This window comes from Mustela lutreola, chromosome 4 (genome assembly GCF_030435805.1).
Source record: "Mustela lutreola isolate mMusLut2 chromosome 4, mMusLut2.pri, whole genome shotgun sequence".
Classification (NCBI taxonomy): Eukaryota; Metazoa; Chordata; class Mammalia; order Carnivora; family Mustelidae; genus Mustela; species Mustela lutreola.
The window spans coordinates 67,159,338-67,186,256 of NC_081293.1; the positions used below are offsets into that span (position 1 = coordinate 67,159,338).

Below are 26,919 nucleotides of genomic sequence, written 5' to 3' on the forward strand. Positions count from 1 at the left end.
AATGATTTCTTGGGGTGCCTGGCTGACTCAGTCAGTTGAGCATCTGCCTTGGGCTCAGGTCATGATCCCAGGGTCCTGGGATCCAGCCCCAGTGTCAGACTTCGTGCTCAGCAGGGAGCCTGCTTCTGCCTGCCATTCTGCCTGCTTGTGCTCTCTGTCAAACAAATAAAATAAAATCTTAGAAAAAAATTCATTCTTAAAAAAAATGATTTCTTCTAAATTTACTTTGCATGAAACCTCAACACATTGTAATCATATGTGAAAATTTTCAAATATATAAACTATCAGAATGAATAAAACTGTATTGTTTTAATATCCTAATAAAACAGTAAGTCCCAGAACTTTAGATAGGATCACAGGTTAGTGTTTCCCAGGTTTCCAGATTTCATGTAGTTAAAAAAAAAAAAAAAGTGGGGACCAATACAGAGCTGTCAACTTTTTATTTTGCCAAGTAAGGATACTTTAAAGCAACTAATAATACTATCAACATTTCATAAAAGGATATTTCAATACCACAAAAGTTGGAATGATCTTATAATAAGAATTAAAGTCAAGCTACCTATCAGCCTTTTACTTTTTTTCCCCCTTCTGGATGCTGAAAATTTAGGGTTGTCCTAAAATTTGCAAATAAATTGCCTAAAATCCCATTTTCTCCAACCATTTTAAATAGAGGCTGAAAGGTGAGTGGCTTTGTCTGAAATCAGCTTGTGTTAAACTCAGAGAGGAAGCATAGCTTCTGACAACTAGTAGATAATACACTCTCACAGAAACATAATCACTAAACATGTTGCTGATTAGGAACCTTAATCAATGTTTATCTTCAAACCAAACCAAACCCAAATCCTTCCTAACTAATGAAAATTCAAATCCACTTACTTTGTAGTATAAAGACTTGTTATACGCAGCCATACATATTATAAGGAAAACCCCAAATCATAAATTATAATTATGTAACCTATATCATAAATGATATAATCTTATCTGTAAGCTTTTAATTATCCAAAATGTTTCATTCTTAAGTACATGGTCTATGGAAGATGCTTAATAAATGTCTGTTGTACTAACAGAGGAGTGTCACTTTCAATCACTGCAAAACAAGATTCTTCCTAACATTAGAAACTCTCAACTTAGCATGGAATCCTATTTTGGAAATCACTGGAACATTAATGTATAGAGAAAAAAAGATAGTGGTGGTGTTGGGGAACCCAATTTGCCTGACTTCTCAAAAAAAAAAAAAAAAGCAATCAGATACTTTGCGGTGCTTAATGAGAACAGTATTTGCACACAGTGATTTTTGGGTAAAAACATCACATTAATTTAACCATACCCACTTAACCTTTTTAGGATAAGTAACAGGAAAGTCTTAATATTCTAAAGGAATTCTAGTTCAAGAGCATGAAACAAATTTTTACCATCACCCTGAGGACACATTTATCTAATTATTTTGGACTAACAAAATTCTACAGTAGATCTGCATTTCAATTAGGCGATCACCTCTAATTCCACCATAAACGTACACATAATCTTATTCCTTTGAAAAATAGTTTTGAGAATTGGCACTAATTCCCCCCCATAGCTATAAAAATGCATGACCAATAGTGTAATTTCAAATTTAAAATTAAAAATACAGTTTAGTGTGTTAAAGGGATGCCCCTTTATCAGAAACCAGGAGTTCATGGATTTTTTTTTTCCTTAAATCAACCAACCTTTAAAAGCATGATGCTTCTTTTGCAGACCCGCTCATACTTAAAACAGGGAGCAGAGGTAAGGAAAGAAATTCACCTTAAGAAACTGATAGGCAGAATCAGGGTTTGTAGTATTTTACATTATATATTTAAGATGTGCCTTTAAGACCCATCCGTATTAAGTCATATAGGCTGCTTACTATCAGTATACACAATTTTGGTAAAAACTTTACCTATTGTAATACACAAAATTGTACATTTAAAAAAATATCACTGATCGTACATGAAATATAGGAATGCTAATATTTGGTTTAATTCCTGTGACTTCCATGGTAATTCTGGGTTTTGGCATACAGAAACTTGTTATTGACTACTACTGAGAATTCAAGTAGACTAAAAGAAATGGTAAGAATATTTTTGTTACCTTTGTCAAGTTGTTTGTATTACATATATATTCTGTCCTGGCTTTTCCTTCTAATCCATAAAACCCAAAGAACTAATCTCTAAAAATTCACCCGTTAACTACTCCTGTCTTAATATTTTTATTGCTAATTATTTTCAGCTTTCACTTTTTTTCCTGAATCAGGAATGAATGCAATATTTCTGAGTCTTTGAAAAATATTATATAAACAAAAACTTGTCTTCAAATTTTTGCTTTTAAGATCATGTAATTTAATAGAATGTAGTTGTTTTTTCCCTCCAAGTTTCTTTACTAGAAATATGCACGTGCCTGATTTTCGAGAGTAGGAAATAAAATCTACCTGTGCCTTTGATCTAGCTTTGTGACTACTATTTCTGTCATGGATGTGTGGCTTTCTGTTCAAGAGGCTTGACATCATGTGTTCCAAATCTTTCAATGTTCCTGCTTCAAGTGCCACTTCTTGGAATAGAACCCTAGAACATTAACATTTTAAGACCTTCTTCATGACTACTTTAAATCTAATATCACTTTGATCTAAATTTCCAGTACTGGTTCCTTTAATAGGTCAATTAAATACACATGAAAATGAATAAAGAAGCTACTGTGCCCTTTTATTTTAGGCCCAGCCCACGTATAATTAAGCAGAATAACATTCCAAGTTCATTTTGATTAAAAACTATGAAAATATAGAAGCTATATTTTCTCAGTGTCATCATCTCTGTCAAGTAGAGAATCATGGTCGTAACAGGTTTTTCCTATATTAAGAGATTAGTATACCTTAATCACACCCAATTTACTTTCTAGGTTAACTAAGTAATATTAAAAGGTGGTAGTTTTCTTTGAAACTTATAAGTACAACCTGCATATACAGGATTTTGACAATAATTTAATGGTAACTTTAATACAGAACTATATTCTAATATAATTACTTTAAACATAAAGAAACGGATCCTTACAAGACCAAAATAACCCACAAGCCATGAAGTTGGTTTTTACTTTTTCCTTTTTTACGTTTTAACAAATGTGCACCACAATGGTTCAACAAGTAAGGCAAATGCCATGAATATGAAAGCTGCAGTTTCCAAGAGACCACATCTAGGACCCAGGGGAGGCGAATTAGACAGAAGTCGCAGTCATTCTAATTAAACAATCAGAAAACATCTTAAGTTTGTTTGCAGTGTCAAAACTGTCTATTTAAGTTTCCTTTCTCTTAATGATCAGAGGTCCCACGTTGTCACCAGTCTCTTCGTTGTGTTTTGTGTGAGATCCATCGCAGAATGGGAACTAGAAAAAGAGAGAATGTCAATGTCTAATTGCAAAATCACTATTAGCTTAGCAGAGTGGGGGTGATGCTTTTTCTCAATAAAAAGATTTTCTTAGCCCACCTTATATAAGTATTCTTAAAGAGCATATTTGAAGTACAAACACCAAGCAGAAGGAAGAAATCAACTTGTGGATAATACAGATAATTAACTGCATTTCCATTTGTGGTATTTGTTCATGGATGTTGAGTATCTTTTCTCTGTTTATATGTTACAGTTACAATTCCCCATCTAGTGAACTATGTCCATTTAGAGCCTCAGTTCATTTGTTTAGAATCAATTTATGTGTTATCCCTTTGATCATCTTTGCAGCAATTTTTCCCAAACGTTTTTGCTAATTTTTTCATGTTACTTTCCTATTAGTTTCATATAAACATGCCAGTATTTCCCTTTTTAACATTCTTCATGGAGACATCTTTTTCCTAGAGTAAATTTCTTTACATGATTTCACATTTTAAATATAACTGACATTTTGGGATTCAGTGGTAGAAAAGTGACAGTAGTAAATTTCTTTTAATTAATATTTTGACAAAGAAAGATAGCAAGAGCAGGAAAACAAGCAGGGGGAGTGGGAGAGGAAGAAGCAGACTCCCCACTGGGCAGGGAGCCGGATGTGGGGCTAGATCCCAGGACCCCGGGATCCTTACCTGATCCGAAGGCAGACGCTTAACCCACTTAGCCACCCAAGCACCCCAGAAGTAAATTTCTTTCCTTTTTTAAAAAGATTTTATTTTTATTTATTTGACAGAGACACAGCAAGAAAGGGAACAGAAGCACGGGGAGCAGGTAAGGGAGAAGCAGGCTTCCCTCTGAGAAGGGAGTCAGATGCGGGGCTCAATCCCAGGACCCTGGGATCATGACCTGAGCAGAAGGTCATGGAATAGAACCCTCTTAATGACTGAGTCACCCAGGCACCCCCAGAAGTAAATTTCTAACAGTGCCTGTCAGTGTGCTCCAAAGAAGTCCTAACAGATGTTCTGATTTGGTTTCATTATGTTTTAAAAAACATATATAATTCTCTTGATTTGTAGCATACATTTTTAAAATAAGTCCTGTTATTAAAAAATACAATTTTAGCTCAAAATTTCCCAGGCTGACTGAACCATGGATGCTTTTTTTGTTGTTGTTGAAGATTTTATTTATTTATGTGACAGAGAGAGAGATCACAAGTAGGCAGAGAGGCGGGGGGTGTGTGGGGGGAACAGGTTCCCCACTGAGCAGAGAGCCTGATGGCAGGGCTCGATCCCGGGACCCTGAAATCATGACCTGAGCCGAAGGTAGACACTTAACTCACTGAGCCACCCAGGTACCTCTGCCATGGACGCTTTTAACTCTGATATCTATTATCATAGTGTTCTACAGAACACACTTTACAAAATGATGTTCTAAGATCCTGTTGCTTCAATATTAATAGAGTTTGTACAATTGTTACACCTTTATTCCTAATTTTACAAAGTAAGTTGTACCTGTAAAAATGCCTATTGATAGGTTCTACATTATCATACTCATCAATCTACTCTGCTGGGGTAATAACGATGTCTAAAATATGCTTCAGTATTTGGTAGAGCTAGGTTTCCTTCAAATTATTCTTGTTAGACTTTTCTTATTTATTCTCTACCTATCTTTATTAAACTTTGCCAATTTTTCTTCCAGATAAACCTGAGAATTTTTTTTTTTGCCAAGTACTATTTAATTTCTCTTAGAATCCTCATCTTAAGGTCTCATGCATACTCTGATAACATTATTTCTGTCTTACATATTTTATAGTTATCATAATTAGGTATATTTTCATACCTAACTACTTATATATTATCAACAGTTTTTGCAGGTACAGCCTTCCTACTGTTAAATGACAAAAATAGGAATTCAACAATGTTTTACGTGTCTCCTCAGGATTTTACACTTAGAAGGTCCAATTACTAGTAAATTATTTTTTCTTTCCTTCTATATTTATACCTTTTATTTCTATTTCACATTAAGTAATGATAGCTAGCATCTTTGTTTTATTCTTGATGTCTGAAGTGTACCTAACATTCTAGAATCTAGAGTCACTGTTTGGTTTAAGGTACACTAACTATTGCACTGAAGAGGCCAATTTAGATGACTGGAATCTTAGCCTTAAGATTAAAATTGCCTCATTACTCACAGTGGAGGCAGTATAATTTTAGATACCTGAAAACAGACAATAAGGGTATATAATCTTCAACTCTGACATTAGAAGTGTCTATTCTAAGATTAAAATCTCATGTTAAAGAAATTCAATTTTAATTTTACTATTTGTATATAATTCCAAGATACAGTAAATTAGCTAAAATTTACAGCAAAAGTCAAGGTACGAGCATATCTAATATTTCCAAGTAAAAATTCTATCTTGGGGTAGATGGCAACATCAATGCAATGTATGTAACGCTTTCTTTTCTTCTTTCCTTTCTCCTCCCTCCCCTCCTCTTTTCCTCTTTCTTTCCTCAATAGGATATGGTACACAGTATATTCCTGTTAAAAACAAGTCCTCACAACAAAAACAATCAATCAAAACTCTCATTTTTTTCTTGGCATGGATAAGAGGCCATAACAATCCACAAAAATCAAACTAAAATGTACCCTATAGCAGAGATCAGCATTTCAAGGTGACATACATTTAATAAACACAGATGATTTTACAGTGAGAATACAAATTTACATTGTAAAAGACTCCATTTTTTATAAACAGCACACACAAAACATGTTACTGAACAGTTTTACATATACAGATTATAAAATGTATTTCTAAAATATAAAGTATTTAAAATAGAAAAGCCTTAAATAACTTACTGAAATAGCATGTTTCTTTCTTTTTGAATCTCATTTTGAAAATACTGAAAAATTCTAGAAAAATAATACATGTTCAAAAATTATCTCCCTCTCTATATAGAATCAAGAACAGGAGAGAAATCTACAGAGAAATCTACAAAGAACATCTTATAAAACGTTAAGAAAGCCATATATCTAAGATGAGAATATACTTTTTATATGATAATCTAGGTATGCCTAGAAACAGAAATTTGTCTGTTTCCTGTTTTATTTTATTTATTTATTTTTATTTATTTTTAAAGATTTTTATTTATTTATTTGTCAGAGAGCGAGCGAGCGAGAGCGAGCACAGGCAGACAGAGTGGAAGGCAGAGTCAGAGGGAGAAGCAGGCTCCCCGCGGAGCAAGGAGCCCGATGTGGGACTCAATCCCAGGACGCTGGGATCATGACCTGAGCCGAAGGCAGCTGCTTAACCAACTGAGCCACCCAGGCGTCCCTGTTTCCTGTTTTAAAAGAAAAAATATTTCTTTAAAAAGCAGCGAACAGGGGCACCTGGGTGGCTCACTGAGTTAAAGCCTCTGCTTTTGGCTCAGGTGATGATCCCAGGGTCCTGGGATCAAGCCCCACATCCGGCTCTCTGCTTCCTCCTCTTTCTCTGCCTGCCTCTCAGCCTACTTATGATCTCTGTCAAATAAATAAATAAAATACTAAAAAAAAAAGCAGCGAACAGTAGATTCTGGCTATTTGTTCAAAAAACTTTCATGCTTTCATAATATATAAAGCTTTTATGACTTTAAAATGTAAACTAAGCATTAAAAATCATTTTGTTCAGAGACACATATATCTTTTAATAGTACCTTATTAATCTCAGGAATTACTGACTTAGGGCAGAATCTTCTCCCAAACTTCATGTGAAGATTAGGTATTTTCATATTTACTCATCAGAGTTTTCACTATAAGTTAATGAAAAAAACTAAACTCCCGCCCCCAACCAGGACCAAGATGAGTTACTACAGGACCGGATTAGCAATTTCTTAAGAATACACTATACATATAAATGGGATATATTTATTGAAATTAATTCATGATTCTCAATATGAATGTCAATTACATGGCATTAAAATCCAGGTGGTGGGTATTTATAGAGGGCACGGATTGCATGGAGCACTGGGTGTGGTGAAAAAATAATGAATACTGTTTTTCTGAAAATAAATAAATAGAAAAAATTAAAAAAAATTCAAATTGTAAATTATGTAACAGTATTTATGTTTTTCAGGAAGTGTCTTGTTCTATTTTTTAACTTTTCTATGCGAGAGAAAGAAAATATGTGTATACTTTCAAATGTAATCTAGGAAGTATAGTAGTTTTTGTATTAATGCAATTATATATCAAAAACAAAAAATACCCTTTCACTGAAGATTTGAAATTTGTTAAACAGTCAAGCAAAGAGATGAAATAACAAAAAACCCACAAAGGGTATATTTAATTCACGTAGTCATCAATATTTAAAAGTAAAACCTAAATAACCGATGGAAAAAAGTTTAGCTCATGAGTGATTCTAAAATCTGTTCTAACATGCCAGTGTTTGTTATTATTAACAAATTCTGGAGAAAAGCTTGCAAACTGAATTGGCTGAACTTCCTGTATGTCCAGAAAATATCATGTATTTGTTAACCCAATTAGTAAACTACAAATCCCACATATTTTTAAAATTAGAGAAGAGAGGACTTAGAGAAGAGGCTTAAAAAATGATTAGGGTCGGGGCGCCTGGGTGGCTCAGTGGGCTAAAGCCTCTGCCTTCACCTCAGGTCATGATCCCAGGGTCCTGGGATCGAGCCCCACGTCGGGCTCTCTGCTCAGTGGGGAGCCTGCTTCCTCCTCTCTCTCTGCCTGCCTCTCTGCCTACTTGTGATCTCTGCCTGTCAAATAAATAAATAAATAAATAAAATCTTAAAAAAAAAAAAAAATAAAAAAATAAAAAAAAAAGATTAGGGTCAACCAAAAAAGGCCTAGAAATTCTTTTCATTTATAAAGCTAGCAACATCAGTCTTCATAAAATACACAAGATTTACTTCTTTTTAAAGGCTTTAATCTCAAGTTATGTTTCTGGCTTTTGGGTATTTCAAGATAAAAATAAATAAATGATCCTCACCTTTTTTATCTGCAACAATTAAAACAAATTATTTTCCTTCTCCAAACTTTGTATTTTTAATGAGTTTGAATTGTATTTCCCAAGGAAGTTGCCAGGGGCCATTTTGACTACCATAAACTCTGAGAAATAGTCTTGCTTTGGTTGAGAAAGAAAAGCAGTAAGATCTGACATAATCTGAGAGGATACGACATTTTATTCCATTCTTAGCGACTTACTTTAAGTAAAATGTAAGATAGTAGTAAAATATATTAAGAGAAATTAAGATTTTATAAGACTATCCTTATGTGGATTGGTCAAGCTATGTAACCGTCACTCAGAATTTTGTTTCAGATTCCATGCACTCTCTTCCAAATCATTAATAGGTTGGAGACTTCCGTAAGGCACAGACACACACAACCTAAAACAAAAACACACCACTAACAAAAGACCTAATTAAAATCCTGAAGTTGTAAATGAAACAAAATGATTCTACACAGTATGTTCAGTTGCATTTCAACTTCATTTGAGTTCCTGACAGTAACTGGCACACCTTTCTTCTATTCTTATTTCTTAGTGTGTGTGCATCTACTGTCCTTGTTCAAACTCTCTCCTGCCTCCTAGATGGCCAAAACACAACTCAGGTGTGTGGGGGTAGGGTGGCAATCTAGCAAGACTATGCTGCATACTCTTCCCTCTAACATTAAAGTCCTCTCACTTTCTTATTTCTAAAATAAAGCTCTCTTTTCCTTCCTGAGTTTCACATTTGAGCTCCCACTCTCATCTTCCACCTCTTTCAACACAGCACTGTCTCAAACACTATCTTTCCTGCAGTCACTTCTCTATTGCCTCCTTTCTTTCTCCTGTCACATATGGATAGCCCTTTTGTGAAATATGATGAAATAACCATGTTTCTGAAACAGCAGGCGGCATACCAATCCTTAGGGGGGGGGGGAGGACAAACAAGGCATATTTAAAAATGTAATTTCTGCACACTGCTAAGAGAGGATTCATTAGGCCTGAGAAAACCACTCAAAAATGTTAAACCCACACAATGGGCTACACTAGTGATTGTACCTTAAGAATGAATCAGAACAGAATTAAAGATTGTATCATATGTAACTTTTCTGAGATAAGTAGAAAGGTGTTTTCATTTTGTTGCATTATAAACACAACTGGTTTATATGAAGAAAAAAAAATTACTGATTATGAACTCAATACAGCCAAAGGTATTAATTAAAGTCTTTTGTACACTGGTAGAGAAATGTGTGAGTTGGCATCTCTGTGATAACCTTACATACCTCCAGAATGGGGGAGTTTCCAAAGATATCAGAATAAGAACATCCATTAACAAGAATGAAATTCAAAGTGAATTCTTAACTGATTCATGTGGGAATAAAAAGTTCCTAAAATTCAGTGAAAATTCAGAACGGACAAATACTAGATGCAAAGAGGATCACTAACAGCATAAAAGATAAGCTTTAAAAAAAGAGAAAACGGGAAATAAATTCACTGGTCTGTCATTTCTTTCCTTGATGTCTACTTATGGGAAATGACTATCTCTGGTTTAATAATCTGGAAACTGTGGGATGAAAAAATAATCCCAGAATGTTTTGTTGAATTATAAAGTCTAATAAACATTTAAACCAGTAGCTTGTGTCCATTTATGATTCTTCCTGATATACTTAAGATCTTAGTCCTCATACGTTCCTATTTGCTTTTATTGACCCTTTCTTTACCCTCTGGGAAAATCCAACCAAGGCAAACACCCCTTACTTGACCCCAAATCTACGCTTTAGATTTCACTAAAGCAGTCATCTTTCTTTTCCTTTCTATTTACTATGAAAGTTACTGAAATTTTAACATATACTCAGACTCAGACTCTTAGCATTTCACTTTTAGTAATTCACACGTTAACCCACTTACACACAGCATAGCTTCTATTCTAATTATTCTGTTGAAATGACAACAAAAGGTCAATTGCCTAATTGTTTAATGCAACTCATACTATAATATTGACCTAGTTGTCTTTACACAAGCCTATGTTCATAGCCAAGTCTTTAAGAATATCATGGCTTCATAATGGAAAGGAGAAAGTTCCAGTTTTCTTCTGACTCTGGCCCATTTCATCTCCTTTTTTGGCTCTTATTCCTCTTTCCAAAAATGCAAAAAATTCCCCAAGATTTCATGCTTGATTTTTATCTGCATCACGGATCTTCTTAAGCATTCTTAATGCTTAAACATAAGCATTCTTACGTTTAACTCCTCAGTTTTGCTGATTTCTATCTCCAAACCTGATATCTCAGCCTTAGACCCACATTTCAGATTATCTGCTGAACATTTCCAATCAAATGTCACCTCAAATTCACTTTGGAATTGAATTCCTTGTCACCTTTCTAGAAAATCAGCTTTTCTTCTTGGAAGTCCTATTTCTGTTAGCAGCACCATCTCTTCTAATACAACAGGTTTAAATTCGTTAATTAGTTTCAGTTTTTCTCCACCAATCTCCCTTATCAATCAGTCAGTGCATTAAGCTTATCCTTCCCTCAAAATGTTTCCTCTATGGGTTCATTCTTTTCCATTCGTAGAGCTATCACTCTCGCATAAGTCTCATAACTTTGGAAATTCCTGACAAGAAGTTCCCCATGTCTGCAGGCACAAACTCCTCGCAAAGGTACTTAAGACTCTCCTCAATTTGGACTTATTCCTGGGGGGATGGAAGAGCAGTGACCAGACTAGATTCTTTATTGATCCCACCACTTTGCTCACCCGAGTCCTTTCCTACAGATTTTAATAAAGACTTCCCCCAAACTGGTAGTTTATTTAAATACCATCACACTTTCCAAGGGCAATTTAACTCCCATGTATATCACTACGCTATCCTAGAAAATTCTAGCACAGTGTAAGCCCTTTCTTTTATTTAAAGCACTGAGTCTACTGTACACATTTATGATACTTGGTATATTACAATTTACCTTTTCTAATAAGTATATAGTAGACACTAAATGATCATTGACTAAAGAACTACTAAACTGACTTAAGATTCCTGAATTTCTAAAGGCATTGTTTTGTATATTTTGGTGATCAACAGCAGAATAAAACCTATAATGAACATTATTTTTAAAATACAAACCAGGTCTGGTCTACAGAATATTACTGAGGATTATTTTCTAGCAACCCCACTAGTACTTATAAATAATCCTACATACCAAATGAACACTGTTCTTTTTAAGGTACAACCTGTAATGGAACTATTAATTTTTCACATTCCATATGTTCATCAAGCAGTTTCAAATACAATGACATTATCCCACAATGTATCACTGGATTATACATCATCATTTTATTGGTGAAGAGAGTTAGAATACACTTTCTAGTACCTAGTTTGTAACGTCTTCCTTATTTGATATACAATTTGTGATAATGGTTTCCCACTGTGGAAAGAGATGGTCCCTGACACGTGCTTTCAGAAACAGATAAATCATTTTTATCGTCTATTTTCTTTCTTTCTTTCTTTTTTTTTTTTTTTTTTTTTTAAGATTTTATTTATTTATTTGACAGAGAGAGAGAGAAAACATAAGCAGGGAGAGGAGTGGGAGAAGCAGGCTCCCTAAGCAGGGAGCCTGATGCTGGACTCAATCCCAGGACTCTGGGATCACGATCTGAGCTGAAGGCGGACGCTTAAGCCACCCAGGTGCCCTATTGTCTATTAAGTGTTATAGTATCATCTTTGGTGAAATCCATCTTATTTAAATACAAATAGTGGCAGTACACTCACCATATTTCTTACAATACATCACATTCAATGTATGAAGCTTTTCAAGATGACCTTAGGAAAGGATTTACCATCTTTACCTCACTACCTGTCATCACTGTCTAAAAGCTGCAGGTATCACAGATAAGAGTTCCAAATGGAACTTGATGAAATGTAATTATCACAAAAGAAGATTTAAAAAATCCTGTTATGTATTTAATTACAGGAGCTATAGCTTAAAGAAAGCTTAGATACAGTGTCAATATATTTATCAGATAAGAAATTTTCAAAGATAGTTTTCCAAGTTTCTCCTGAATTTTCTAAAACTTGTCCTAGAATTCAGGAACTTAAAAAGCTCAAGAAAAGAATCTACCCTTCTGTATTTCTTTGTGTTTTAGGCTGCATACTCTTTCCTGGGAAAGTGGAGGCAAAGATCCACTTGGGGAGGAAATCCTAAGAATAAATAAAGGGATTTTTTTTTTTTCTCTTCTTGGTCAAGAATACAGTTACACTCACCTGAACTCAGTAAGGGAATAACGCAATTTTACTGCATAATAGTTATACATTTTAGGAAATATACTCATGAAGAGAACATGAAAAACAGAGAAGAACAGAATGCATTAGAAAAGAAAGAAAGAAAAGGGGAGCCTGGTTGGCTCAGTCAGTGGAGCAGGTGACTCTTGATCTCAGGGTTGTGAGTTCAAGCCCCATGATGGGCACAGAGATTACTTACAAATGAAAAAAAAAAAGATGAAGAGATATCCTAATAATATCTAGTGATACATGTTTGACAGAATAGTTTAAAAAGAAATGTTACATTAAAGATGGCACTAACATAAAAGACTTGTTTTCCTCACCTTTTTGGACCTCCAACAACGGCAATACACAGCTTTATCTCCCAAATCCTCCATATCAAAAGCATGTACTATCTTGGGGTTGTCTTTCTGGATGTGAAGGTTTACCATAGATTTGTTGCGATGATCTTTAACATAAAATCTTTTGTAAGCTAGATAACCAACTGCAGCTGTCCCAGCAGCAATAGTAACTGCTGCGATCCATTCAACTAGAGCGGGGAAGGAAAACAGGAATAATCATCAAAACCAAAATATAAACTAATAATGTGTATTTTTACTAATATGATATGTTCAGGAAATCTAGTTTTTGAGTTAAGCATTCCGACAGTCAAAAATTTTTACTGTTAACAAAATAATCACAACACAATGGTGTAACAATTCTTAAGATTTTCCCCAGCCTTTACTGAGGCTATTGCGTATTTTCTATTGAAAGATAATAGCTAAATTGAGATAGAGGAAATCTTAAAAATAAAAAAAAAAAGAAAAGAAAAAAGAAAAAAATGATGTTTAATAATAATTTTTAAAGTGTTCATAGATTTAAAATAAAATGTAAACCTGAAGATACCTACTGCTTAAAAAAAAAACCTGATAAAAAAATTCAGATTATAAAGACTACCCCCACCCAAAAAATCAGGAGGTGATTATGTTAACAAACTGACTCATCAGAGTTCATTTAAATAGTAGGTCCTTTAGTGATTTTAAAGTGCATAACCACAAACAGCATTGGTATCTGAAGAGAAAAAACAAACAAAAGGACAAATAAAACAAAGCTGCCCTTAAACATTCAAAGAAATATATCCAGCAGGATTCTGGGATTCCGTCACTCAAAAGTTTTTGTTTTTGTTTTTTAAATGTCAAAGTGCTTTCTCATTAGAGAAGGGCAGAATGTATTAAATCAGAATGTATTAATTTCTTATTTCAGAGAAAACATGAATATAATTACAGTTATATTCTCAATAAAGTCTAAATTTCCATTACCCACCAGTGGATGATGATTTGAATTCCCTACAAACGTCATTTTAAATTTAATGACATTTTTCTACTCAATTATTTGCTTGACTAACAGACCATCTACTTATTCTTTTCATGTAGCTTTTCAAGCAGCCCTTAGAAACCCAAGCACTTAACTACCCCAGTTCCACAGAATGTTGGAGAGTAGAAAGTTCTGCATAGTCTGGTTAGCCTCAGCCTCAGAGGAGAGTTGTCTATTCCCAGCGAACTGCAGGAAGAAGTTGAACAGGGGTCAGGATAAACACACTGGACTGCTTCCCAGCACTTCCTGAGTCAGATCTTCTCTGTGTTTGTAATAAGTTCCCAGACTATCAAATAAAGCTCTAGAGAGATAAGTACAAAAAACACATCCCAAGAACAAATAAAAACATATAATGAATAATTAACTGTATGGCTTATTTGCACTATTGAGTCAAATTTCTTATTTGTGATTAATCACCCTTCCTAATAGTGCCCTACATTAAACTGGAGCTCATTCTTACAAAACTATAATGGGAAGGAACAACCATTCTCACTCTTAGTTCCTTTTATCTTGGGTCCTCTCTTTTAACTCATTCCTTGGATTCTACTTTCAACTACAGTATTCTTTACACAATAGTTTTCCTTTCCACAATATTTCTATTCTTCCTTGCTAAAATCCTTTTAAAATAAACATTAACATTATGTCCTTCCCAGGTGCTACATGACTAAGACAAGTTAATAAGTTATTTGACAGCTTCAAACTTTGGACTCACTAAAGAACGTTTTTAACTACACATTTTGTGTAGATTGGTCTTGAATTTTAGTGCAGCTTCATGATATTACCCTGTAGCAATTCCAAACAGGGCTGAAACTTCACTCTGATTTCTAGCTTGGTTCATGATAGTCCTTTCTGATGTATTATTTACCATGGAACTCCCATGAGAAGGGACACGGCAGGAGCTGTAGCAATCTGCTTCTAAGTTAATGGAAAGCCACTCTGATTAGCTAATGTACGTATCACAAAATGGGCTAAAATACTGCTATGCATAGTATATATTCTAGTGTATTTGCTTAAATATTATCTTTAGTATCAACTTAAAAGGAGGAAATACCCCAAAAGAATAAATTAAGACAATAAAAATTGTGAAATCTTAGTTATACCCTACTTTTTAGGTGAATTATGAAGTAATCCCTAACAGATTTGCTTTAATAGTGCCTACATATATCAAAAAGGTCTGAAACCCAAAGAACTAAAATTGATTAAGATTAATTTGTCTCACAACGTAAGAAAGAAATCCTATAGGAATTTCTACCTGAAAACCGTAATAGGCCAAAAGAATCTTTCTTAACCATCAAAACAGTCTTCTATTCTCTTTTCTCATATTAGCCACTGAATCCATATAGTGACTTTTTTTTTTTAAACCTTTACCTCTCTGGAATTTTTGACAGTGGAATAAATGACAGAATAACTGACACACAAAAGAGGCAATAGCAAATGAAGAAATGGAAACTGAGTCTAGATATTATTGAAAAGTAGCTGCCCCACAGGGAATCAAAACATGCAGTGTTACTCTACCCCCTAACAAAGGTGACTTATGACCCTATATAAATGTCATAGTAGCGTATGTGTGCTAGGAAAACGGCTTTGCATTTGCTCCAGTGGGTTTTTTAGAATCAGGACTAGATAAATTCTTAAGAATTTCCATCCCCCACCCAAAAACCTAATTCTCTAATCTCATAGAAACAAATGTAAAAGTTCCCAGAATAAGAAATATGTTACTGTTTTATCATTTCATGATAAATGAATCATATATATATATATTTTTTTTTCTGGCAAAAAGCTGTGGATGCCACTGGCAACTCTAGGGGAAAGAAGGAAAAGGAAACTGTAGAGACAGGCAAGAATGACGATTGCCTGAAAAGTCAACAATTAGAATAGAGAAAGAAATGAAAACCCAATATAACAAACAAATAAAAACAACAAAACCTAAGTAACATTTAGTTTTTGATAGTAGGCATATTCTATTAAGAATAAACACAACCTCAAAGGCAAAATGAGACTTTACTAAAACCCAATTTTCAAAGACATTTCAGCTGGCACCTTTCAGACATTCTTTCCTAACTGGGGTCCAGAGAGCACTGAGCACTACTGCTGCCTCTGGTTTTACCCTCACTTCCCTTCTCTTATAAACATCACTCAAGGTACAGTATTCCTACAGTTAGATCAAACCCCACCCCTCCCAATCTTGCTTAACCATGCTTTCTCTCTCTACAAATACAATGAATAAACCAATATAAAGAACAAAATACAGGAAATACATTTCTAAATAATCCTTTCCATTCTTACTCTTCCCTTGGTCTACTATTGTATAACATTGATTTGTATAGCAGAATACTGGTTTTCTCTCAGGATAATTCAGATATCGAAAACAATCTCTTGTTTATAACCCATTCCCCAGCTTTTCTCTTCTACTGTGGTAATTATTTTAACTTAGACAGAAATCTCACCCTGTTTCTGTTCCTTTAGTCCCTTATCTGTCCAAAACTGTCCTCTTTCCCCCAGTGTCAACTGCCACAGAATCAGAATGTCCTTTTCTTCTCAGGAGAGGGGGAGGGGAACTATGTTTAAATCTTTCCCTCCCTAAGGTCTCTCTCCCAAATCGGCAGGCTGTGCCTGGTAGTTTTTTTCTTAACGCCTGGCTTACAGGTGGTGTTCAATGTTAGTTGAATAAAAAGAAAGAACAGATTATTAATTTGAATTTGCAACTCCATCTGTCTATTTTTATCATCACATTGCTCTTACACCAATTGACTTATCTTTGGCCTCATCTTAACCTACTGTGTAAGTGTGGGACTTAAACATTTCTTTATATTAAAAATAAAGCTTTAGGAATGCCTGGGTCGCTCAGTCAATTAAGTATTTGCCTTCGGCTCAGGTCATGATTCCAGGGTGCTGGAATGGAGCCCTGAATTGCATGGGGTTCCTTGGTCAGCAGGGAGCCTGCTTCTCCTCCTGCCTGCTGCACCTCCTGCTTGTGCACTCACATATGCGCTCTCTCTCTCTCATAAATAAAATCTTAAAAAAATAAAAATAAAACTTTATTATGGAACACTTCAGACATATACATGGATTACTATAATGAACTCCCATTTATCCTCACTCAGCTCCAACAAGGATAAACTCACTGCCAATCCTGTTTCATCTATAGTCCCTAATGTCCCCCAATATTTATTTATTGTTTATAACCTAAAGGAGCAGATTCAATGACTTTTAGAGGTATCAAGGAGCAACACATATACTAAACTTCCTAAAAGTCATATACTGGGTTGAGGAGGGGTCACTAAAGATGGGGGACTCCATTGCAGTGAAAGATGCTTAATGTTAGAAACTGTAATAAACTAATAGTATCTGGTATCACATAAAAAAGTAAGTTCAGCATAAGTACATTGATTATACGTCAATAAGGGAAAACCAAAGGTTGGCATCACCCACTCAAGGTATATCAAAAACCATCTCACTGAATAGGATCTCTGGATTTCAATTCCAATGACTTATCCTCATTGACTTGCCCAGATTTATGTCCTGGCCTGATCCCTATTAATTTTATTTATAACCCACAACCCATTCTTTTTCTTCTGAATACAAACAAGAATTCTACATGGATAGGCAACACCCTTTTATTTTTTATTTAACATATACTTAAAAAGCACATACTATTTTTAAGCCCTTTATAATTATTAATCTATTTAGTTGAGAAGAGACATCTTTTCATCTTCCCCAAATTAAAAAATCAAAATTTCAGATTTTTTAGTGTGGTTTAAAAATTGGGAACAATTTGAGGTCTAAATATTATAAGGTGGACTCCCAATATATTATCTGTCCCTTCCTTGCCAAACTACTGTGTTTGGAGAAGAAGATAAGAAGGTGCTGGATAAAGTGATTTACAAAGGTTTTGAACCTTTGCCCACAGTCCTCCTAACAAACTTTACACTTTTAAGTGAAATAAGAAGTAGTTACTTCTCATTACAAAGTTGAGTACTTCAAGTTTAAGCTGATAACCCTCTTCAACAAGCAATTTCCTATTCCTAGAAAAAAGCAAGGAAAGTCACCTTTGGATTCCCTTATGATTGGATTACACACACACACACACACACACTCACACACACGCACACACACACACAAACAGCAAGCTAATGGGAAAGTTTCCTTTGGATTCCCTTATGGTTGGATTGAACACACACACACACACACACACACACACACCCTTGTCTCGATTGCAAGAAAGATTGGCCAACACTTATGGTTGGATTGAACACACACACACACACACACACACACACACACCTTGTCTCGATTGCAAGAAAGATTGGCCAGCAGGGAGTCTGAAGGAGTCCTAGGGTTCACTTACTTCACATTTCAATGGGCACTACACCCTAGGTTTAAAATACACAAAGTGACTCCACATTTTAAAATCGTGTTGGCATCTTTCCATATCACAAAAGTGCAAACTGTCTTCCTATAAAATTATCAGTGGCTCAAGTCATACGATAACTTATTTTACACAATAGTTTTATTCCTGAGAAAATACAGGCTTGGATTTTTTAAAAAACAAAAACAAAAATCGCTATTTTAAGAGCACCAAGGTACCTCTATTTAAAGATGAGCATGCTTTGAAATAAGTTTTATAAATAATCACTTCCTACAAACTTCATTAGTAAGTTAAAAATGTCATGGGTTATCACCCTAACTCTGCCAGGTAACTTTTAGAAACAGACATGAAATTCTCCAATTTAAAGAACAGATTACAAAATTAGGTCTCAGGTAAACAGAGAGCCTTTACAGAACCCGGGAACTCTAGATGCTCAATATTTACTAAATGAATCAACAAGGCTCTTTTTAATTAGCTTCTGGACAATCTCTTTACTTTTACTTTACAATTGTTAAAGGTAACCAAACTATGAGGCGTGGCGTTATATACCTGGGCAGAGTATTTTATTACTGGTGCACAGTATTATATTTAACAGTTCTACCACCACCAAGAATTGTTATAATGTGAATCTCTACATTAATAGATTCTAGCAAATCTCTTAATTTTAACTGGGCCTGTTTCCAAACGCCAGACTAGAGCAAAGGAAGCAAGGCTGAGAAAGCCGAGAGTTCAAAGAGCTCCGTTTTCAATCCTCTCTCCTGGACTACTGCCACAGAGTGGCAGATGCCAGAGGGATTAAAAAAAGGAAAATTAAAAAAATGAAAAACCCACAATAACAACAACAAAAAACCTGGGAAAACTGAAGGTCTTGGATTGGGTTTCTTTCCTTTAAAAAATGTACAAAACTGAGATGTGATTAGTCACGCATTGCTTCAGGGTTGCAGAAAATTGATGGTCTGACTCCACGGTGATTTAAACTTGAGAAGGGGGAGCAGTTCTTTTTTTTTTTTTTTTTAAAACAAAACAAAACAAAACAAAACAAAAAAAACCTTTCCTCTTTTCCAAGCTCTGTGATTTAAGAAAACAGAGGTGTCTCAAGGGAGAACAAGAAAAAAAAGCTAGCGGCGGAATCGTTAGGTTTTAGGACACGGCTAGTTAAGGAAAACGTGGTCCAGACTTGGGTAGATGCTTCCATGGCCCCAGTACCCCTTAGGCCTGGAGAGATCACCAATTCATATCGACATCGCCCCCGTTCCTGGTTTGGCCCAGGGAGTCCGCAGGCCCGCCCTACGCTTGCCCTTCTACATCTCAAGGTTACAGGGCTGGCGGGCTCGCAGGGCAGCGGTAACTAACAGCCCAGAGAGGCGCTGAGGAAGCAGCAACCGGTGCGCAGGCCTCCAGCCTCACCCGCTCCCAGGCCCCACTTCACCTCGTACGCTGGAAGTCAGACTCATGGCGCCGTCGCTTGCAAGGAGTGTGCACAGGACACTAGGCACAAAGAGGTTCTTGCGGAGGCCCGGAGTCAAGGTTCGAGAAACGTCCTACGCGTACCGACTCCTGGCCGCTACGGCGCAGGCGCCGCGGCTGGCCGTGAGCCGGTGTGTATTGCTACTCTAGTTGATGCTGAGCATGCGCGGAGCTGCGTCCCAGTCTAAAGTCTTGAGTCCGGATTTTGACAGCGGGAAAGTAGGGAGGAGAAGACCTAGAGTGGTAGCAACTGAGTGTGCGCAGTCGTAGGGGGCGGAGTCCTGGAGCCTGGGGCAGGGCTTGGAGAATAGAGATTCCAGGCCAGATTTAAGTCTTTTACAGGTGTGCGGGTTTCTTACGGCGAAGGACAGGTGCTGGTAGTACACTTGACATAATCAGGTATCTAAGATTTTATCTACAGTTTTCTTGCTCAGTTCGGCCACGACCAGTTTCCATTATAAAATGCCAGTGGCAGACAAGTCCTATTTTAGAACCTCACCTCGCTCTCCATGTACGTCACTTTCTAATGCTTTTGAGCCAGTTATCCATTGAGGACCCTGGAACCGCGCTAGGGGCTGAGTAGGAGAAACAAAGCGGCTTATTTCTTCAAAAAAAAGTGTACTCGAAAAGATACTAAGATTATTCTCTATCTCCTACAGTCTGCAATTAGTGTCAGTTACAAAATATTTTATAAAAGCGGTTTAGGGGCCCAAATTTGGGGAGGGGGGTTAGAATTAACTCAAAGGATGTTTTGAAGGTGCATTTTCTAAGAAGCTGCTTGTTTTTACTATTCTTGTTTCCATGCGGGATGGGAGCTGGAGGAAGTTGATTGCAGGTAGCCTCCCAAGCCACGGCACCACGGCCTCCCAATTCTCAACACGTGACTGATTGCTCCTCACACCTGGAAGCCCCTGGAGTCTTTGAGCCGGACCCCAGGAAGCGCTGAAACGCCCACTGAATGAATGAAGCTACAATAGCCCGGCTGGTACTGTAAAGCCAGCTCGGCGGTGGGGGGGTGGGGGTGGTGAGAAAGACCGCGAGGGCCCTTGCCCCATCCGGTAGCCTTCGGTGCGCGCTGACTGCGCCGGGCTCCCGCCCCGCTGCAGGGGGTCCCGTCGGGCAGCTTCTGGGCATGCTCAGTAGCAGCGGCGGCAGCGGGTCGCGCAGTCGGAAGCTCGCGGCTGCAGCGGCGGTGCAGGCGGCGCTGACGCGCTCGGCAGCTGAGGGGACTGGAGGACGGCGGGAGGGGGCGGGGGCGCAGGAGGTGGGGCCGCCCTCGCCGTCAGGGCCCCAGGGAGAGCGGGGCGCCGCCGCGGCCGCCGCTCCTCGGCTCGGTTCCGTTTCCAGGGCTGAGCCGGCAACGGTAGCCGCAGCGGCAGAGCAGCAGGAGTCGGGAGCCGCGCTCCGCTGAGAGTCGGGCAGGGGAGCGCTCGCGCTTCCGCGGCGTCATGGGCCCCCTTCCCGGGCCTCAACGGGCACCAGCCGCGGGAACCCCCGGGCCTCCTCGCGGCCAAGCCTAAGCGACCCTCGGGTTCTCCGGCTCCCCCTCCTTCCGCCTTATTTTTTTCCTGCTCTCACTGCGGCTGTACCTTCAGCTTCGGCTCTCCGTTATGGCAACGGAGCCGCCTTCCCCCCTCCGACTTGAGGCGCCCGGCCCCACAGAAATGCGGACCCCACCGGTGAGCGAAGCCCCCCCCGAGGGCACCCCGAAGCCGGCAGGCGGCAGGCTCTGCTTCCTCAACGGATGCGTGCCCCTCTCGCATCAGGTGGCTGGGCACATGTACGGGAAAGACAAAGTGGGTAAGTGGGGGGTGGCGTGGGGCTCGCCGCTCCGCTTTCGCTTGTGTGAGCCCCCGGCCGGCCGAGGCAGCTTGGCGCTCACTGGCTGGGCTAGACTCCCCTCCGGTTTGCGCACAGCACCCCAGGCCTATTCCACTGTCCCCCGTAGCCTCGAGACCTATGCAGCAGAGGCTCGAAAGGGAGGGGAGATTTCTAGGGCGGGGGGTCGTCAGGGCAGCAGCGGGAGGTGGTGGGGGAGAGGAGTGCCTGGTCTTCCCAAGAGGGTGGTTGTTGATTGGAGACGGGGTTATAAGTGAAAAATAGGAACTTACTGAACGGGGAAGTGAATTCTCCCCTGAGCACAAGGTCTGTTTATTATAGGCGGGGAGCAATTGCACAAGAAAAGGAATGAAATGCAGATGATGCTAATCTAGTGTTTCTCTCCTGTGTGCAGCTGCATAGCTGGAGGGGAAGAAAAAACACAGGGCTTATTTCACTTACTTATTTACTGGGAACGTTTTATTGGCTTACCCAGGATCTTTCTTCCCATTCCTTTGAGAGGTTTTTCTGGTGTCTCCTGGGTTTTTCAGGAGGCGTGGTTCCGGTAATGCAGAAACTGGAATTCGTGGTAGGAAATATACCCTGCTGTTACTAGAAAGGTACACAGTTAAGGCATTCAATTATTCTTGATTATCTTTTTAAGACTGTGTCATGGTCTGTGTAACACATTTTGTGAGCCCACCACGTTTAAAGCACAATGTAGGACCTATCGCAGTTGGTTCTCTTGGTGATGTAAAAGTTGAGTTTAGGAACCGTAATTCATCTAGTTTACTCACACTCCTTCTCCGGGCCATGATTACTTGGGGAATCTGATGTATGAGTATGTGAGTAATGCAGATCTTAGACTTAGAAACCATTAGATACAGTTTGGTTTATGTTAGTAAAATGATTCGGGCTTAGGGTAGTAAGATAATATTGACATTTTTAGAAGAGTAACTGAGGCTGAGCCTGGTTAAGTGGCAAGCCTGAAGTCACGTCACTGCGTGTTAGAATGGGGAAACCAAGCGTCATGCCTCAGAGCACTGTACATCGTGTATTGTTCTTGCAGATAACTCATCCAACAGGGATTTTTGAAAGTGGATGAGTATTTGTTTGAATCTTTGTATGTATGTTATTTCTCAAGGAGCGGTATTTCTTCCTGCTTTTATCTTTACCCACCTTTCTTTTTTTTCATGGTGAAAGTTAGGTGTTAATGATGTCATGTAGACTCTGCCTTTGTCCCCACTGAACTGTGAGTTCCTTTAAGTTAGGGACCAAATCTGTTTATCCTCATAGCCTTGTCCTGGGATTGGGGCTTAGTTAAATTGAGAAATGTTGAAAGAGTGAAAAATGACAGTTCTTTTAGTTCACAAAGGCAAGGAAACAAATATAGTTCTCAAGGTACTTAGCCTAGATGTAAGGAAACAACTTAAGATGCTTTGCACAGACACATTCTTGTGTGTGTCTCTTCTGGTATTGAAAGTTTGAGAGTAATTATGGAATTATTGTTAGTAAATTTATACTGCATACCTACTGATTTATTTTAATGAATTGTAATGATAATATTCCTAATAGTATTTTAGAAGCCTTAAAAAAAATAATTGTTTTCCTAAGGGTCCCTAGAGATTGACTCATGTACAAAGGAAAATAGATAAAATACCCCAGAATACACACAATTTCAATGGTGATTGTCATTTGAGAGTGTAACCACTGCTTATCAAAGTGTGTAATAGTGAACCTATTCAGCCTATTCACAAATGTACTCTAAATGTGACTTTATGCCACATTGCAAACAGTGGCTGAAAGTTGTTTTGGCACCCAAATTACCTAATTGAAGGAGTAGTTAAGATTCTAAAAGTCCTTAATTTTATTTATTATTGCATTCAATTTAAAAAATTTTGTAGGATACTCTTGACTAGGGATTGTCTGTATCACTAGTGCACAATGCCTCGAACATACTGTGCTAGCAACCTAATAAATATTTTATTGAATTTAATTCATAGTTATTTACACAGCCTAGCATATGTTATTAATGAAAGGACACCTGAATGATGATAATCTTATGTATTCATAAAATGGATAACAAGATGCTCAGTAATTCAAAGTTCAAGAATTTGTTGTATCTCTCTACTATCATAAATCACTTACAGTTGTAAAGTACTTTGTGTAGATTATACTTTGGCTTGGCTGTCAACTGAAATTTTCAGAGTAAATTTTCTTAAAGACATTGTGTAGATATTTGTTTTGCCTTTTAAAATTTTTCTTACTACCATTAACTAAGGGTTTTTCAGTTTTGGATTGATAATCTATCTTACCTATTTCCAAAAAGAAGTTGTTGGCTTTGTTAAATTAAAAATTAAAAACATGAAACCAATTGCACAAAAGTACTTGAATGTAAAAATAGATCTTGTTATAGTTGAGTAATAAGAACATGTTATAGTTCTGCTATCAGATTAATATTTTGTGTTCTTCACTGAAGTATGATTTCAGTCTTATATCTAAGAATACAAAGTGTTGGTTTTTTAATTGTAAAAGTAGTACATAATCTTTTAGGAAAAAAATTCAAATGGTATAATAGTACCCTTCTCCCTACTCTCCCTCTCTTATAGGTAGTCACTGGTAACTATTCCTGGTGCAACTTCTCAGGTTTTTGTTTCTGGGCCCATATGTAAATACACTAACAGAACTCTAATTTTTGTACAAATAGATATATTAGCAACTTTTTTTTTTTTAAAGATTTTATTTATTTATTTGATAGAGATCACAAGTAGGCAGAGAGGCAAGCAGAGAGAGAGAGGAGGAAGCAGGCTCCCCGCTGAGCAGAGAGCCCAATGCAGGGGTGGTGGGGAGGGGTCTCCATCCCAGGACCCTGGGAACATGACCTGAGCCAAAGGCAGAGGCCTTAGCCCACTGAGCCACTCAGGCGCCGCGATATATCAGCAGCTTCTTAAAAATTCTGTATTATGTAGTATATCCATATTTTTGTATTCATAATACACTTTATATTTAAAAAAAAAAAAACTGGTGTATTCCATAGTGTGACTCTATCACAATTTATTCCAACAATTCCGTAATAGTGCATTTTTGTGCAATATAGTATACTTAACACATTGTGCAACATTATAGGGAGGTTTCACATTCTTAAGAGGGAGGAATTTGGTTTAAATTCCCAAAGCTCACCAAAGTTAGCATGAAATCCTTTTTCTGTTTTATTATTTAACATGTACCATTAATTTCTTTCAAAATTCCTTAAAGTTTCAAACAAATATTGAAATCCTGTATTTGTTTCCTGATCAAAGGATATAGAAATGAGGTGGTTAGGGTAAAAGAAGTATTTAAATTGGTGTTATCTATGTTGGCTTATGGTCTGTTTCATTAGATATGTTCTAAAACTAATTGACTTAAAATAATTTCAGACTTACAGGAAAGTTGCAAAGACAGTATAGAGAACTTTACATTTTATGGAATTTCTTTCTCTTGCATATTATTTATTGGGAGGAACTATTTGAGGATAGGTTGTATATATCTTGTCCCTTTATACAGTAATATGTCAGTGTGTATTTCTGTAACCATGGCATATTTATCAAATATATGAAATTTAACAGTGATACAGTGCCTTTATCCATAATCCATATTCTAATTTTGTCAGCTGTTCCAGTAATGTCTTTTATCATACTTGTTTTCCTCAGTCCAGGATTTAGTTAAAGATCATTTATTGCATTTAGTTGTCATGTCTCTCAGAATCCTTTAATTTGTAACAACTCCTCAGCCTTTATCTTTTATGACATTGTCATTTTTTAAGAATACCAACTAGTTATTTTATGAAATGGTCTTTAATTTGGATTTCTGATGGGTTATAAGATTCAGGTGATGTGTTTCTGACTGGATTATTATAGAAGTGTGTTCTCCTCAAGGTATCACATCTGGAGGCCTACAATGTCCATCTCTCCATTATTAGTGATATTTATTTTGATTATCTGGTCCAGTTGTGGTCAGGCTTCTCCAGCATGTAGTTAATATTTTTCACTTTGCAACTGATAAACTGTGGAGAGACACTTCGAGATCATGGACATATCCAGATCCTCCTCAGACTTCATCTTAGGTTTGGCATCTATTGGTGATTTTTGCCTGAAGCAGTCTTTACTCTGAAAGTTGAAAAATTGTGATTTTTCTCCCCAGTTCTATCACTACCTCTATTTATTTTCACAGTCAGCATTCTAAAAACAGCCCTCAATTTACTCCTGTATATGTCCTTTATTAATAGTTTGGACCCATAGATTCTTATTTTATAGTGTCATGACCCATTATAGAATGTATTTATTTTGGTGTTCAAATTGTCCCAGATTTGTTGAGTGGGAGTACTTCCTTCCTTTTTGTCACAAGTTATTTTAGACTTATACGTTCCCTTCCCAATTCTAGAGCCAGCAGTTGCTCTCAGGAGTCCTGGTTCATTTTCAGTGGGAAATGGTATTTTGAAACTAAGATCTGGGTGCTAGATGTGCTCATTGCTGTTGGAGTATTACTGCTTCTTGGCCCTTCCAAAGAACTAACTGAGAAGAATGTATAAATATTTAGAAATCATAATTTATACTGATATTTCCAATTTCTTTCCAGTACCACAGAGTTCTTTTCTTTCCTAATTCTAAATTTGTATTTCCTATCTACCTCAGTGAGAATCCTGGCTCGCAACACTGTTAATGTTCTTTTGGGTGTGTGTGTTTTTTGGTTTGTATGTTTTGCTTGTTCCTGTGATTTTCAGAATTTCTATACCTCTACTACTACAGAAAACAAACCTAGAATAAAGAATTCAAGATGAGATTCCCTTATACTAAGGGTATGTGGTTGGAAACACTTCAGAAGCTATTGGGTTAGGGGTTTGTGGGGTGAGGGGGGGTTGGTTATTTTCCCCCCTCTTCTCTAAAGTAATATTGTTTATTTGAAAAACAGTTGGATTCATTTGTGTTTAAATTCAGTTCCCTCCCTTCATTTTTATTTAATTATGTATTTTTGAATGTTTATAAAATTAACATTCTTCCAAAACTCAAAACTTTACAGAGAGATCTATCAGAAGTATCACTTCATTCTCTGTCACTCCACCCATTTCTCAACATCCTTTGTAGGTAACGAGTCTCATTTTCTGATTTATCCTTGCTAAGTTACTTGTTGCAAGAACATGCAGAGATATATATATAAATTTTTGTATTTTTCTTTCTTTCTGGCACAAAAAGTAGTACACTTTATCTACTGTTTTGCACTTCAATTTTAAACTTAATATATC

The 26,919-nt window shown here is 37.1% G+C and overlaps 2 protein-coding genes across 4 annotated transcripts in view; one reads left to right on the forward strand and one right to left on the reverse strand.

Moving 5' to 3' along the window:
* Positions 1-423: 423 nt before the first annotated feature.
* CISD1 (CDGSH iron sulfur domain 1) lies at positions 424-20,017 on the reverse strand. 2 transcript variants are annotated; one of them, XM_059170223.1, is made up of 4 exons: positions 16,435-16,480; positions 14,086-14,173; positions 12,958-13,163; positions 424-3,390 (listed from the first exon to the last, which is right to left on the reverse strand). In XM_059170223.1, exons 2-4 carry the CDS (start codon positions 14,123-14,125, stop codon positions 3,301-3,303), a joined length of 336 nt encoding a protein of 111 aa, XP_059026206.1. In that variant the 5' UTR covers positions 14,126-14,173; positions 16,435-16,480; the 3' UTR covers positions 424-3,300. The 2 variants fall into 2 exon arrangements, with proteins under 2 accessions (XP_059026206.1, XP_059026207.1); XM_059170224.1 differs by lacking the exons at positions 14,086-14,173; positions 16,435-16,480 and adding an exon at positions 19,786-20,017.
* A 1,056-nt stretch (positions 20,018-21,073) lies between these two features.
* IPMK (inositol polyphosphate multikinase) overlaps positions 21,074-26,919 on the forward strand; it is a 47,383-nt gene continuing 41,537 nt past the window's right edge. Inside the window, exon 1 of one of the 2 annotated variants that reach the window (XM_059170221.1) lies at positions 21,074-21,623. In XM_059170221.1, the coding sequence (XP_059026204.1) occupies positions 21,434-21,623 (190 nt within the window). In that variant the 5' untranslated portion in view covers positions 21,074-21,433. The remainder of the gene's footprint in view (positions 21,624-26,919) is intronic. The other variant, XM_059170222.1, reaches the window with a different exon arrangement.